This window comes from Acartia tonsa, chromosome 12 (genome assembly GCF_053477335.1).
Source record: "Acartia tonsa isolate MP-2025a chromosome 12, ASM5347733v1, whole genome shotgun sequence".
NCBI classification, from domain to species: domain Eukaryota; kingdom Metazoa; phylum Arthropoda; class Copepoda; order Calanoida; family Acartiidae; genus Acartia; species Acartia tonsa.
Genome location: NC_137271.1, coordinates 8,260,585 through 8,275,166, shown reverse-complemented (window position 1 = coordinate 8,275,166; position 14,582 = coordinate 8,260,585). Strand labels below are relative to the sequence as shown.

The 14,582-nt window shown below is 32.3% G+C and overlaps 1 protein-coding gene across 1 annotated transcript in view; it reads right to left on the bottom strand.

Moving 5' to 3' along the window:
- LOC145334203 (uncharacterized) overlaps window positions 1-13,221 on the bottom strand; it is a 38,072-nt gene extending 24,851 nt beyond the window's left edge. The window contains exon 1 of the mRNA XM_080179576.1: window positions 13,153-13,221. Coding sequence (XP_080035702.1) covers window positions 13,153-13,176 — 24 coding nt within the window. The 5' untranslated portion in view covers window positions 13,177-13,221. The remainder of the gene's footprint in view (window positions 1-13,152) is intronic.
- Window positions 13,222-14,582: the final 1,361 nt, after the last annotated feature.

Below are 14,582 nucleotides of genomic sequence, written 5' to 3'. Positions count from 1 at the left end.
AAACAAAATTATCCCTTTTTTACATTTTAATTATTGGCTGAAAATTTTGGAACCAACCAGACACAGTTCATTACCCAAAGTTTTGCAGCAATAGAATAAAATAACGTGATTATAAAACCTTGGGTACTAATGTAATTACCAGTCATTTAAATCCCCTCCCTTTCGCTTTTTTAGACCTTGAAAAATTTATTTCGAGAAAAGGGAGAAAACCCCCATCCAGAATATCTTTCATAATTATATTTAGGATTTTTCGGGGAATTTTTTTTTCCAAATGCTCCACTACCTAAATAAGGGGATATTCTTAGCAGTAGATTTTTACATAAAAATGTGCAAAATTTGGACAAAAGGTAATGAATGACAATTCCAATAATCATATTACCATATTTTTATTGGGACCGGAAAATTTGCACTTTTTGGCACAATTTTTTCCCCATCCAATAAAAGTTATCATGTCCATAAAAGATGTTTTTGTTTGTAAATGTTATATAAAATAAGCTAGGTAACATTTTAAAAGTGAAGTTTTTCCATAATTAGTGACTTTCCGTCCGTACATAACGGTAAGCTCTATTAATTATTTTACACATGTTAGAATAATCCTATCATTTTCAACTTTGCACGATGATTCCTATAACAGTTAGGTCATGCTAACTTTACAGAAACGGTAAACTGACAACTGCTTTTAGTTTTGATAGGATTTAAAAGTTTTTGAATAAATATTGCTTTCTTGAAAAAATATTCAGTTTAAGCGCGAATCTTTAAAAGTTGTTGCATTTTGCTAATGAGATCAAAAGCTAAACTTTTTCAGGGTTAAAGTAATACGTAATTAGAGAGAGAGGGAGAGAGAGAGAGAGAGAGAGAGAGAGAGAGAGAGAGAGAGAGAGAGAGAGAGAGAGAGAGAGAGAGAGAAAGAGAGAGAGAAAGAGTGTGAGAGAGAGAGAGATAAAGAGAGAGGGAGAGAAAGAGAGAGAGAGAGAGAGAGAGAAAGAGAGAGAGGGAGAGAAAGAGAGAGGGAGAGAAAGAAAGAGGGAGAGAAAGAGATAGAGAAAGGGCCTTTATAGTGATAGAGAGGAAGAGAAAGAGTTATTGATAGACAAACATTTTATTTTACAACATTCTAATTGGGAGCAGTTTAAATGATTAAAATCAACAGTAATCCACAAAGCACATATGGATATTCGGAGCGATGTCTCTCTATACTAGCGTTGAGATTCTTTTCCAACATGCTTATGGTAGCTTCATGTTACATGTATGTCCAGTTAGATCTAACAAAAATCTATCAACATCATTTTTCAATGTCGACAATGTACAATAAAAGTGGCCATAGTTGACATATTATCGTCATTAGGATATGAGGCTATAAATTCAGGGTAACCATAAAAAATCTATAAATTATTACTTGGATGTTGCACCAGATTTTCATGTACTCTGATAACGTTATACTCGCAGCTGGCTAAAATAACACTACCTCCAATCCACCCCCCTCACCAAACTGACCAATAAATGACGTCCATATTAGCAAGTTAATTGACGACAAATTTTCCGCTGTCAATATATCATTATCCACGTTTATCTCATATCCATTCCCTTAGAAGGGAGAAGAAATTCTTATGAAATTAGCAATGAGATAAATTCATGTTTTATTAGAATATCCCCTTATCCTGGCAATATTATGCATTTTAATGAGTCCTCTTTTTATTCATATTTTATTTAACAAGCGAACACGAAAATTCAACAAATTTTGACGCTTCCTGTCAATGTTTAAGCTGTTATTGAATCAACATAACACTAAGGGCATAAAATAGTTTAGGTTTTTATATCAAGTACGTTACTTCAATCGATATATATTTACTTGGATGTTGCACTAGATTTTCATGTACTATAATAAAGTAATACTCCAAGCTGGCTATTATTTATCTAAATTGACGACAAATTTAACCTTGTCAATATATGCATAAATACTATACCCATTATTTCATCTGTCTGTAAAGATTTCGCCTAACACAAGCAGTATTCAGCTTTCAGAGAACCTTATTATAGAACCATCAGATATACATTCTACAGTATAGATGTAAACACAGATTTAACTACCTCCCCTCTTTTTCAATGAACTTTTTCCGTCTGCTAGCAAATTATTTTCTGCTACTTGGCTATGTTAATATTTCCGTTACCATTGGTTGATTTCAAAGACCCAATTGAGAGTCGGAAATACAGTTATTTAACCCTATCTCCCTCTTGTGTGTTTAACTCTAATTTGTATAGAACCCATTAAAGTTTCTATCTATTATGAGATACTTCTAGAGAAGGTAAAGTCTAAGCCGCAAGTAATCGCAGTTTTGCGATAAAGAAGTCTGAATTATTAGCCTTAGATATACTGAAGTTACGAAAGGTATAATCTTATTCATATGAATGCTTGTAAAGATTATTTCATCAACCCATTGTATTATCCCTGTTAGATGTAAAGCGAAGAGAACAGTTAACCTTTCCAAATATTAAATTAATTTTTTCAATGATTTGACATATTTGATAACGTGCAAAAAAAAATTGGGAAAAGGGATGAGACAATGGACAAAAAAAAATAAATCAACATCCTTTACCCCCCCCCGGGCCCCCCCCTCCCCCAAATAAAGGATTAAAATGGATATATTATTGTTGGATCTTACACCGAATTTTCATTTTCTTTAATAAAGTGAAACACGCAGTTGATCAAAATTACGATTTCAACCCCTTTACCCCATTCCCTTCCCTTCTTCTAGATGAACGAACTGGCCTATTAATGAGATCCATTTTGGAAGCTTAACTGACGACAATTTTCCCCCTGTCATAATATCCTATTCTATATCCATTAGGAAAAATTTCTTTCTTAAAATTTGGAAAAAATTTAATCTCATATTGTCTTATCCCTGCATGTTTGATAATGTGCTGAAAAGTTGTGCAATTACATCCGCAAAAATGTCCGATATCTATAATAAAAAGTAGAACGATGTCTGTCTGTTTGTCTGTGTGTCTGTTTGTTTGTAGCGAAGGATCTCGCTGACCGCTGAACCGATCGGGTTCTCCTTTACAGGGTAGCTTCTAATAGGTCACGGGAAGGTTTATAACTATTTTCTTGTGGGGTGGAACACCTCAAACCCCCCCAAAAATTAAAAATACCCCCAATCAAAAAATTTTTTTCTTTTCTTTTAAAAATAAAATTAAAAAAGTGGGGTCGACTAAACCCCTCCCTCCCCCCCCCCGAAAAAAAAAATTCTCTCCCCCCAAAATTTTTTTTTCTTATTTTCTTTTAAATCTATGAAAAATTGGTTTGATTAAATCTCTTGGGCAAAGCCCCTAGAGGCTAGGGACGAAACCGCTAGTAATCAAATAAACAATTAAGCAAAAGGCTTCATATTTGCAAACAAGGAGGACAGCATCAAAATAGAGAAGCAACAAAAAAATTCATAAAAGGAAAAAAGGCAAAATAAGATATATATAGTAGGGTGGGTCGATTTTGGACATTTTTTTTCTGAGGCCAAAGCGGGGATCTGCACTCAATTTATATAGATATAATACACCTCTGGGTGATTTAAAATTTATCCTAAGTCTTAAAACCGCTGACGACCAGACATTCAATTGTATAGCTATTTGTAAATGGGAGTAAAAAATTTATTGAATCAGAACTATGGCTTCATGGTGCTCCCTGGAAATGCCTTGAGGAGCTGAGTCAGGAACTTTTGTCCGTTTAAAAAAAATCTCGTTCCTAGCCTGAGAAAATCTAAAAAACCTCTACAAATTTGACAATTCTCAATAAACCTTAAAAAATTTTGTTTTTTTTAGTGATTTCTAAGGCTAGGAACGAGATATTTGAAACGGACAAAAGTTCCTGATTCAGCTCCTCAAGGCCTTTCCAGGGAGCACCATAAAGCCATAGTTCTGATTCAAAAATTTTTTGAATGTCGTCTTTGCATACTAATAAGTAATGAATTATATTTTTAAGTGGTCATGTTCTAAAACTCAATTTTTTAAAATTCTTTTTCGGTCAGAAATGTTTTTAAGGTTAATTTTATCTGTTGCATATCCCCGCTTTGTCTAATTCCGATATGAACCCACCCTAATATATAGAGAATATATTCAGTGGTCATAAAAAGAGAGAAAAGTATATGATAAAAATAGAAAATCATAAAATCCTTATAATAGAATAAAAAGATCTTTGTCTGTGTGTCTGTTTGTTTGTTTGTACCAAAGGATCTCAGTAACCGCTGAACCTATCGGGTTTTCCTTAACAGGTTAGCTTCTCATAGGTCATGGGAAGATTTATAACAATTTTGGGGGAGGGTACTAACATCCTCCAAAGAGAAATCGCCCCTAGAAAAAAATTACCCCCTCAAAAAAAATTTTTTTCTTTTAATTTTTAACTAAAATTAATAATATCAAACTCGACTTTCCCCTCCTCAAGTGCCCTTAGAGGTCTCTAGAGGCGTAGCCGCTAGTCTAATATAAATAACACTTATGTTTTTTTATTGCATAACCCAGTAAAATATATACTAGATGCTTCTTGGTAATAGGAGTCTTGACTTTAAGTTCCAGCTGACTCTCTTGTATATAATCTGAGAAATTCTCGTTGGTTGGGTAAATGTCAATGATTGCCCTGCAGGGTTAGAGCCCCCCGCATGGGCAAGAAATATGAAAACAGTTACTGTGAAAATACGTCGAAACTTGCTATTTCGTTTTCTTTTCATAATCCCTTTAGTTCTTGCAGTAATAATAAAAATATTATTCTTGCAAAAGTATTTTGATAAACAATGAAAGGGACATTTCATATACCAAAAATATCATTTTAAAAAGCCAATAAATTTTTTGTTTGGAATATTTGTTCTACTTGTGGCAGCCTTTAGTAGCTAAAGCGGTGTATTTCTTGCAGGGTTCTTTAAGACAAGATTTATCAATCTTTTTCATATGACTTTTGGATTTTGACAGACAGTAAGACATACAAACACTATTTGTTCTGAGATGAATGTGCAATATTATGACAAAGAAGGGGATGTGGGATGCGAAAATCTTCTATATCCTAAAAGTTTGAACACCAAACAAAATTTGTGGGACAGTATGTATGAGCAATGTTGAAAAGGGGTTTGTAAAGGATATAAAAATAAAACTGTAATACGGCAGGCAGGAAGAGGACATTGGACTGTTTACTACACTAGTCCCCAAAGTTTTATTATATAAACTTTGGGCATTTTCATTGAATTTTTATTGTGTTGTTCCTTTGTAATCTAACAAAGGGGTAATTCTGTTTATTCAGAACATACTTCAATTTATCGGCTATTATCTTATACCTTTAGATCCCTGGTAATACGGACATATAACCCTTTTAAGGGAAAAAGACACCCCCTTTTATACACGCCCCTAATGGAATGTTCAAATAGTAATAGTATGTAAATTTACCTAATTTTCATACAGGCTAAAACATAAAACACTGCATTTAAACGGAAACTGAATTTTTACAACTTCGGTGTTGTCTATTAAACGTTTTACAGTCCAACTTTTCTTAAAGGGTATCTCATATTTCTGAAAATAGTATCTTTATTTAAAATAAGTATTTGTAGATTAGTTAGGTTTCTCAATGAAGGGAGGAGTCATTGGACTGTACATTTTGAAAGAATCCTAAGTTTTTTTTAAATACACTCTCTCTTGCGTCGTTGGCTTATAATTTGAGTACTTTTGACAATATTGTTTGTTAAAAATTACCAATGTTTTTAAGGGGTGATAGTTTCATACAAACTTCGACCAACGAAAATTTTAAATTTTCAAGGAATAAAAATTCAGTCCATGTATTTTTCAGAATTGTTCTATTTAAAAGAAAACTTCCTGTTCTATTTTTTTGTGGAACACCCATTTTTCTTTAAAAAAACATGTCCTAACCCTCAAAAAAAACAGCGTAAAACCATAGCAGGACCATTTGTATCCCATATATTATAAACATTAGTCCTGACTTATGATAATATCAAAGTTTTTGCATTGTTTTCCATTCTGAGTTTTTACAAATACTTTTCCTCCTAAAAAATCCAAAATTTATTTACAAAATTAGGTTAAATCTAATTTTAAACAAATACAAAGTGTACCCTTTTTTTAAAAAGAAAAGGTCAAATTTAATTGCTCTCTTTTTTACCAAATATTTCTCATTGCTATAAGGTGGTAAATCTATCCCCTCTCCTCCTCCTTTTTGAATATTTGCAAAACACCCCAATGTGCAAATTTTATTATGCTAATTACTATCCTAGACACGCAATGTATGTTCTATATAGTTTTGTTTTCTCTACATTTTAAAGCATAATATTGAAATCAGTTTCTAAACAAGGACAAAAATGTCTTTAATGACAATAAAATTACGTTAAAAAAAGAGATTATCATTTGCCATCAATTGGATAAGGGGACAAAAAAAACTTTTATGCTGTAATTAGTAATGCGTTAAAAAGCTATTTAAAATACAATTGAGAATGTTGGAAAAGTCAACGTAAATATCAGGTAGATTTGATATTATGTCGATAATTCAACAATTAATTCTATATAGTCAACAAATTGAGTGTTACCATAGGCACTAGCAAATGAGCCCCTAGAATCTGAGAAAGAGAAGGTAGAAAAAAACCTAACAACACCCAAAAACTTAAGTTTATAATTAATGGCCGTAAACCATGCTGGGACCTATGTGAAGCTTACCTAAAACTGATCTATCAATCGGTTCAGTGTTTATTGAGGTCTAAACGGACAGACAATATATCCTTACTACTTTACATATATAATATGTCGACATTTAGTTAGTCGACATTTTGCTATCTGATTTAACTGGACACAAACAAAATATTTTGTTAATTTTGCATTTTTGTAAGTAATGAGCGGGTATATACTTGTTTTATGTTAAAATTGTAATAATTACTTTTTATTTTTAATTTCAAACTTTAGAAATAATTAGAGGGCATGGTGCTCTAACTATATATATACTAGCGGCTTCGCCTCTAGTGGCACTTTAAATGTTTTTTTAAATAATACGTTGCCTATCTTTGTTGTGCTCAAGTCTCTACGATACCTATCTATGTTATGTTCAAGTCTCTTAACGTAAAAAATTCGATCTTTTTGTGATTTCTTTTAGGAAAGTGGTGGTACCTTCCCCCAAAATAGTTATAAACCTTCTCGGGACCTATGAGAAGCTACCCTGTTAAGGAGAACCCAATCGACTCAGCGGTTAGCGAGATCCTTCGGACAAACACACAGACAAAAAGACATCCTATTACTTTATTATAAGGATGTAGAATATACGTGGATATTATGACAGGAGGAAAATTGTCGTTAAGTTAGATTGCTAAGGACAACACTTATTGGTCAATTCGGTCATCCAATAGAAAGAGAGGGGTTGGGGTAATGTATTAATTGGGGTCGGAACATTATTTTAGCCAGCTTCAAGTTTCACTTTATTTAATTACAAGATAATCTGGTGTAATATCCAAGTAATAAATAAATCCATTGCTATGCCAATACGAATAGTTTTTATTGCAGAAAGGTGATAACATTCATAAGTAAAGAAGCTCTAAAATCATGGTAGAACAACGAACATGAACACTTGTAGACTGTCAAAACCAGCAGAATATTATTGTAAAGTTATAAACAATTAAAATTGTATACAAACTTGTTGTAAAATTTACTAAATAGTATACAGGATACTGTTCACTTATTCACGTTTTTAGGACTTAATTATAGAAATGCTTTGATTAAACTATTGCACGTGTTTTTGAAGACTTACTTACATAAAATTTACTAATCTGTTTTTAAACATTTTATATTATAGTGAAATTTATAACATACAAATATTTGTTGTCAAAAGTGGGGGGAAATCAGCATGTTAAAATGGACATACGGACTTTCTGTTAATGGTGAAAGAGTTGCTACGTTTCCTAAATCATACCTAATTGCTCTGGGAATCCTCATCAAAGTTTAAAATGATAGGAAAATTCTAACCTGTTTAAATTAACGAAAAGAGCTAACTATCCGAGATGGACGTACGTAAGGACAGACCGACCATAATTATATAAAATCTTCGCTATTAAAAACTCTTTCGTTGCTATTCACAGTAATTTACCAGGATAATATCAAGATGAAGATTTATTTAATTTCCACTGACCTATCTCTCTATTACTTAATCTACCTGTTCATTCATCTATAATTTTCGATAACTTAAAACTATGTTGACCTTTAATTAAATTTTTATGCTCAATAAAAGTCAGAGCATTTTTAGTAAAATTTTCTAGTGTGAATTAACTTCCGTATACAGTTTACAATCGCCAAATAATCACTTTAAAAAACCCGCGATATAGCGCTACAGTTGGGGAGGTGATAGGTTTGATTCTCGGTGAAAACCGCGTCATAACTTAAGAGAAAGATCGTGAAACAGATCTGTAGTATAGATGTAAAATACACAGCTTCCTCCCTTTCTTTTTCAAAGACCTCTGTCGTCTGCTTCTTAATTATTTTCTGCTACTGGGCTGTATTAATATGAGCGACACAATTGGTTGATTTTCAATGACCCAATAGGTTGGTTGGTTTTCAATTAAATCTTTGAATAACAGCCAATAGTGTTGGAAATATCAGCACAGCCAAGTCGCAACAAAAGAGCAGAAAGCAATTTGCTAGCAGAAGAAAAAGGTTCCCACCACTGGAACATATACTTGTTAAATCTTGCATCTCTAACAATTTATGATTATTTAAAAAATGTGCGGAAATGAGTGCACAGATATTTCAACAAGTCTAAAAATGGCTGGCTAAATTGCAATAATACTTTATAGGTGTCCATTATAACCGACAAAAATGCAAATTGTATATTTATAAGAGAAAATATTGAAATATTACAGTTTGATGCATAATAAATTTACTATTTAGTCTATGCATAACATTTCAAAGCGATTTTAAAAAGACAATTTCAAAGCGATTTTAAAAAGACAATTAAATACATATGTATAGAGAGCAAGAACATATGCTGCTTTTAATTATATTTTAAGTATAGTATACCATAAAAAAAATACTTTTTTATGGGTCTTACTGTATAAGTATTGAAAAAATAAATAATTATACTGTTTCCCCTATAAGACATATTGCTCAAATATATGGACACTTATTGGTTGTTTTTTGTACTTAAAACAAGGATGACAATATATTTAAATAAACCTGCTTAAAAGGGTTAATACGTAAATTCTAAGTCAATCAATATAAATAAACAAAAGAAAAGTATAGAAAAAAAAGATTAAAAAAAAAATCAAATAAAAATAAAAACAAAAATATTCAAAAAATAATTGGATTAGCACTTCAAAGGCAAAAAATAATAAAAAACACAGGTTATTTACTCCTTGGATTATGAAAAAGATGCCCTGTTTTTAGCTATTTTTTGTTACACGTAAAAAATATGACAAAAGGTATATACTTAGCTGCTAAACTTTTTAGGTTTTGAGATAAGATTCAAGTTTGTTAAAGTTTAGGTTCTAATATGCTTTCTAATATAACAGTTAAATATCAACTGTTATATTCGTATATTGTTCTGTAATACCTATAGATTTTCTCATTATGGGAATGGATCAAAAAGTGCAACATTATTCAATGTAAAAATCACATATCTCCTAGGCAATGTTTAGGTCAGTTGAAAGTTCTTTAAATATTTGTAGTCACATTGAAAAAAAATACTTTTAATACAATGTATCTCCGATTTAAATTTTTAAAGGAAAAAAAGTTTTGCTAATATTACTGTTATGCAAGAATATCTTATGTTTTTAGAATAACCATCTATGTTTTGATATCGAATAGATGTTATTGGCTAAAATGCGGTGTAATATTGGTAAAATAAGAAAGGTGTATACATATAACTAGTAGCTTCACCCCCCCCCCCCCCCCCCCCCCAAGAAATAGCTTAAAACCACTAACAGAGGAGCAGTGGGTATATTCCATGAAGAATAAAGCGCAATCCGTTCAGCGTTTACCGAGTTCTTAAGCTTGGGACAGATATCGTTCCACTTTGAATCATAGATATTATCCTAAATCTAGTTTGCAAGAGGTGTTATGTTGCTAGACTAAAATAGTGCAATGCTATATAGTAGTTGCCATTAATTTTGCAAATCTAGAAGACTGCAAAATATTTCTTAAGGTCACATTGAATACAAAGACTAGTATTCTTAATAACAAATGGTAGAACAGCACAGACAGGGGCGTCCAAGCTTTTTTTGGGGGGGGGGATAAAATGGCGCGCGAAGCGCGCTGCAAAATTTTTTTACCCCCCCCAAAATTTTTACCCCGGGGGTAAAATTTGCATGGGGGGGGGGTAAAATTACCCCCCCCCTGAAATCTGTTGGCAGGGGTAAATTTAGTTTACCCCCCCAAAAAATTTACCCCTGGGGTAAAATTTTTTGGGGGGGTAGTTTAAATTGTATTAAATATATAGTATTAAAAATGCGCGCGAAGCGTGCAAAAATTTCTTTTATTAGAGATTTTTTATTTTGGGGGGGTATTTACCCCCCCAAAATTGTTTGGGGGGGGGGGTAAATACCCCCTCCTACATTGTTGGGGGTGCGTACGGCACCTCCAGGGTAGGGGTAAATTTTAAATGGGGGGGGGTAAAATGAAAAAATTTTGGGGGGGTAATCGCCCTATTACCCCCCCCCCCCTTGGACGTCTATGAGCACAGACAAAGATTCAAATGAAATATTGTAATTATTTCAGATTAGGTACCGAATTTATGGGGGATATTTTTCCGTGAAGTTTTTTTTCTTCAGTGGGTGTAGTTACTCTCTTTGAAAAGAGTTAGGAACATTTGCTGCACATAGGAAGATTCGCTGTAAAAGAGGACCTTATCAGTACGGCGGTTAGCGAGATCCTTCGCTACAAACACACGCATAAAGACAATAGATAAACAGGCATACTTTAAAATTAAATTAATGGATATGTTATCTTATTCTCATATTTTTTCTTTCTGATCATTTATTTTATTTTAATATTTGTCAATTTCTCGAGTTCAACAATGATTTTTAATTTTTCTCTTTGCTTGACAATTAAAAATTATTTTTGTTCAAAAAGTAGATTTAATGATAACACCTGTCAGTACCAATAGAAAATGTTTGTACCATTATTGCAAATAATGAAACAATCAAACAAAAATCCTTTTTTCTTCAACAAACAAGGATGACAACATCCATAAAAGCAAAGCTCTGAAAGGTAGGACAAATGAACATTAACATTTGTAGAGCGTCAGAACTGAATAATCAGAATATAAATGTATAAAAGTCTTAACAAAATTTTAACCAAATTTGTTGAAAAAATTCTGAAATAAAACATAATCTTTAAGTACATACTTACATTTTTAGAACTTGATTATAGAGATTCTTCGCTTATAACTTTATACTTTGTTGTCCTAGGAGTCAGTATTTAAAAGATCAGATCAATTAGATAATCATATCACAAACAAATTTGTTAATAAAAAAGTTAAAAATCATCATATTTAAAATGGACGTACGGACATTATTGTAACGATTATAGAGTTGCTACGCTTTCTAAATCTTACCTTACTTCTACAGGAATTGCCATACAAAGTTTGAAATCGAAAGGACAACTTTAACATGCATAAATTAACAAAAAAGCTCTCCGTTCCAAACGGACGGACCGACCCTAATTATAGAAAAGCTTCGCTTTTGAAATATAATAGATTGATTTATAAAGGTTAGAACAATTTTAAAAAGTTCAAATTAATAGAACGACTCGTTCATGAGTAAAATTTGTATAAAATATTAGATCTACAAATGAAATTAACGATAAAAAGAAAACTAGGAAATGTAATTTTAATTAGATATAATTGTTTTGACATTTAGAGTTTATGATATCAACTTTCACGTGGAAATGTTATAAGAAAAAAACTGTAATACAGAACAGACGAAAATTGGAGTTAGGGTTAATAATTACTAATTGTAATTACAGAACGACATCGAATCCGTTTCATTTCCACAGGGATTAGTACCAGTTCTGAGAGATACTAAAATGTATCGCCATGTAACGTGTTATAGACAGTTTCCCATGAATAACTAAATGAAAATCATAAAATTTATCCGTGTTTTATCGGCATGGGCTTGAAATTAGAATAGAATACTATTATGATTGTGTTTATTGGCATGTGGTAATGGGCGTCACCATCCCCTTAAAATTTGAATCGCTGTGCACGCCACTGACTGTATGTTTGTCCTGTACTAACATAATTCATTTTAATTCGCTTTGTCTTACAGTTGTTATAATTCTACATCATATTGTAAATTTGAACGGATAGCATTTATCGTTAACTTAGACATGTTAGAATAATCCTTTCGATTCCAAACTTTTTTTTGTGATTGTGATGGTAGAATGCGTAGCTCTAGGACCCTTGCAAGAAAGTCCATTTTCATGTAATACCAATTTTGTCATAGTTTTATGATATGTTAAACGTAATTATGATAAAAATTTTAGGATTATGGAAAGAAAACGAAGTTGCGGGTTACGTCGTATTTCTCCTATTATAGCCCTAGCAAAGGAGGGGGTTGGGGCTCTAACCCTGCGGGGCAATAAATAACATTTACCTAACCTAACCTAATGTATCAAATTATACTATGAAAATACGACGAAACCAGCAAGTCGTTTTCTTTCCATGATCTAAATTTTATTTTTACTTTATAAATGTGGTTTTAAAATCAATTTGTGTGAAAATTTGTATACACTTGTAATTATTTATAGATCTATGGAACAATTATACAAACAAGAGTAAAAACACTAATAAAAGCGAAAATGAACAAATGTTCTCAAATTTTATGTGAAAAAAGCATCCGATTTAAATTGCCAAAAAATAGACTCATCTACCTTACTAAGTATTAATGTCTGACAGTAATGTTATTTAGTGTAAACAATCTAACAAATTAACAAAGAAATATATATATACAGACTTTTTTTACAGAATGTCCCAAAGAAAAAAATAAAATTGACCCCTCAAAAGTAAATGTTGGGGGTGGGAGATGCACTACCACCCTCTTTTACATTTATTTCTACATTTAATTTTATTTTTTTTCATATCTAAGAACTTACGGACAGAGTAAATTGTAGTGTAGCTGTGCCACTCTATAATTCACTTACACTGAGAAACTGACGGACAAACATTTTTTTACGTCTTCACTATACGCCGGTCGAAAGCCAACTGAAATGACTTTACTTCAAAGGATGGCTGTGTGTCTTCTTTTTTTTTTTGATGGATATTTGTTTCGTGTATTTCTTGCTTGGTTAAAGGACAGGGGGAAGAAGGAAGAGCAATAAAAAGGGTCGGGGGGCATAGGGGAAAACTTGCTTCAAAGATACGGTGTTCACATAAAAATGATGAAAAGTAAATTAAAAAAGTATCCAAATAGCAAAACATCTCCATAGAAAAGGTATGTTTTTATTTTTTTTAAAACCAAAATGTATTCTTAATTTATTTCCCACCTACAAAAATGGATTAAATTTTTTTAAATGGTATGGTAATTTAAGCTATTTTTTTTGTTACAGGGACAAACTTCAATGACTTAAAATAGGCATTATATTTCGATGTTCAGCGTTAAGGTTCGTCGGTTTGTGGAAACACTTATTAAAAAGTTTTCTCTATGCGGAAAGTCTACATTTTCGGGGGCCGGGCTTTGTAATGTGGAGTGGGAGGGGGGGGGGGGGCAGAGGAGTTTTTTTAAAGGTCAATTCTTGCACTTGGTTTATATATCAAATAAATGGATGTGGAAAAATCGTGGATATTATGACAGAGAAAAATTTGTCGCCAATTTAGCTTGCTAACATGGAAATCATGTATTGGTCAGTTCATTCATCCAGTAGGAGGGAAGGGAATGGGGTAAAAGTGGTGAAATGGGAAATCTTTTATGTTAGCCCGCTTTCTATTTTTTTTTATTAGAGTACATTAAGATCCGGTGAAACATCCAAGTAATAATAAATCTATTATCAAATATGTTCGCCACCTATTTCAGTAGGTGGGGGGGATGTATGGTAACTAGAGAAAAACAGGATAGTCCGTCCGTCCGTCCGTCGGTACGTCCGTCCGTCACAAACGGATAGCTTTTTTCGTTAATTTAGGCATGTTAGAATTGTCCTATCGATTTAAACTTTGCATGGTGATTCCTTTAGTCGTTAGGTACGATTTAGAAAGCGTAGCAACTCTATAATCATTACAAGAATGTCTGTACGTCCATTTTGAACATGTTGATTTTTTTACTTTTTTAACAACAAATATTTATGTGATCTAATCATCCGATTGATCTGATTTTTGGTATGTTGATTCCTGGGACAACAAAATATATTGTTATGAGCGAAGCAACTCTATAATCAAGTCCTAAAAATTTAAGTATGTCCATAAACATTATCCTGTATCAAGCAGTTTTCCAACAATTTACTTACAATTTTGCTTCAACTCTTATACATTTATATTATGATTATTCCGTTCTGACACTATATAAATGTTAATGTCCGTTTGTCCTACAGTTTCAGTGCTTCGTTTTTATGGATGTTGTCATCCTTGTTTTTTTTATATT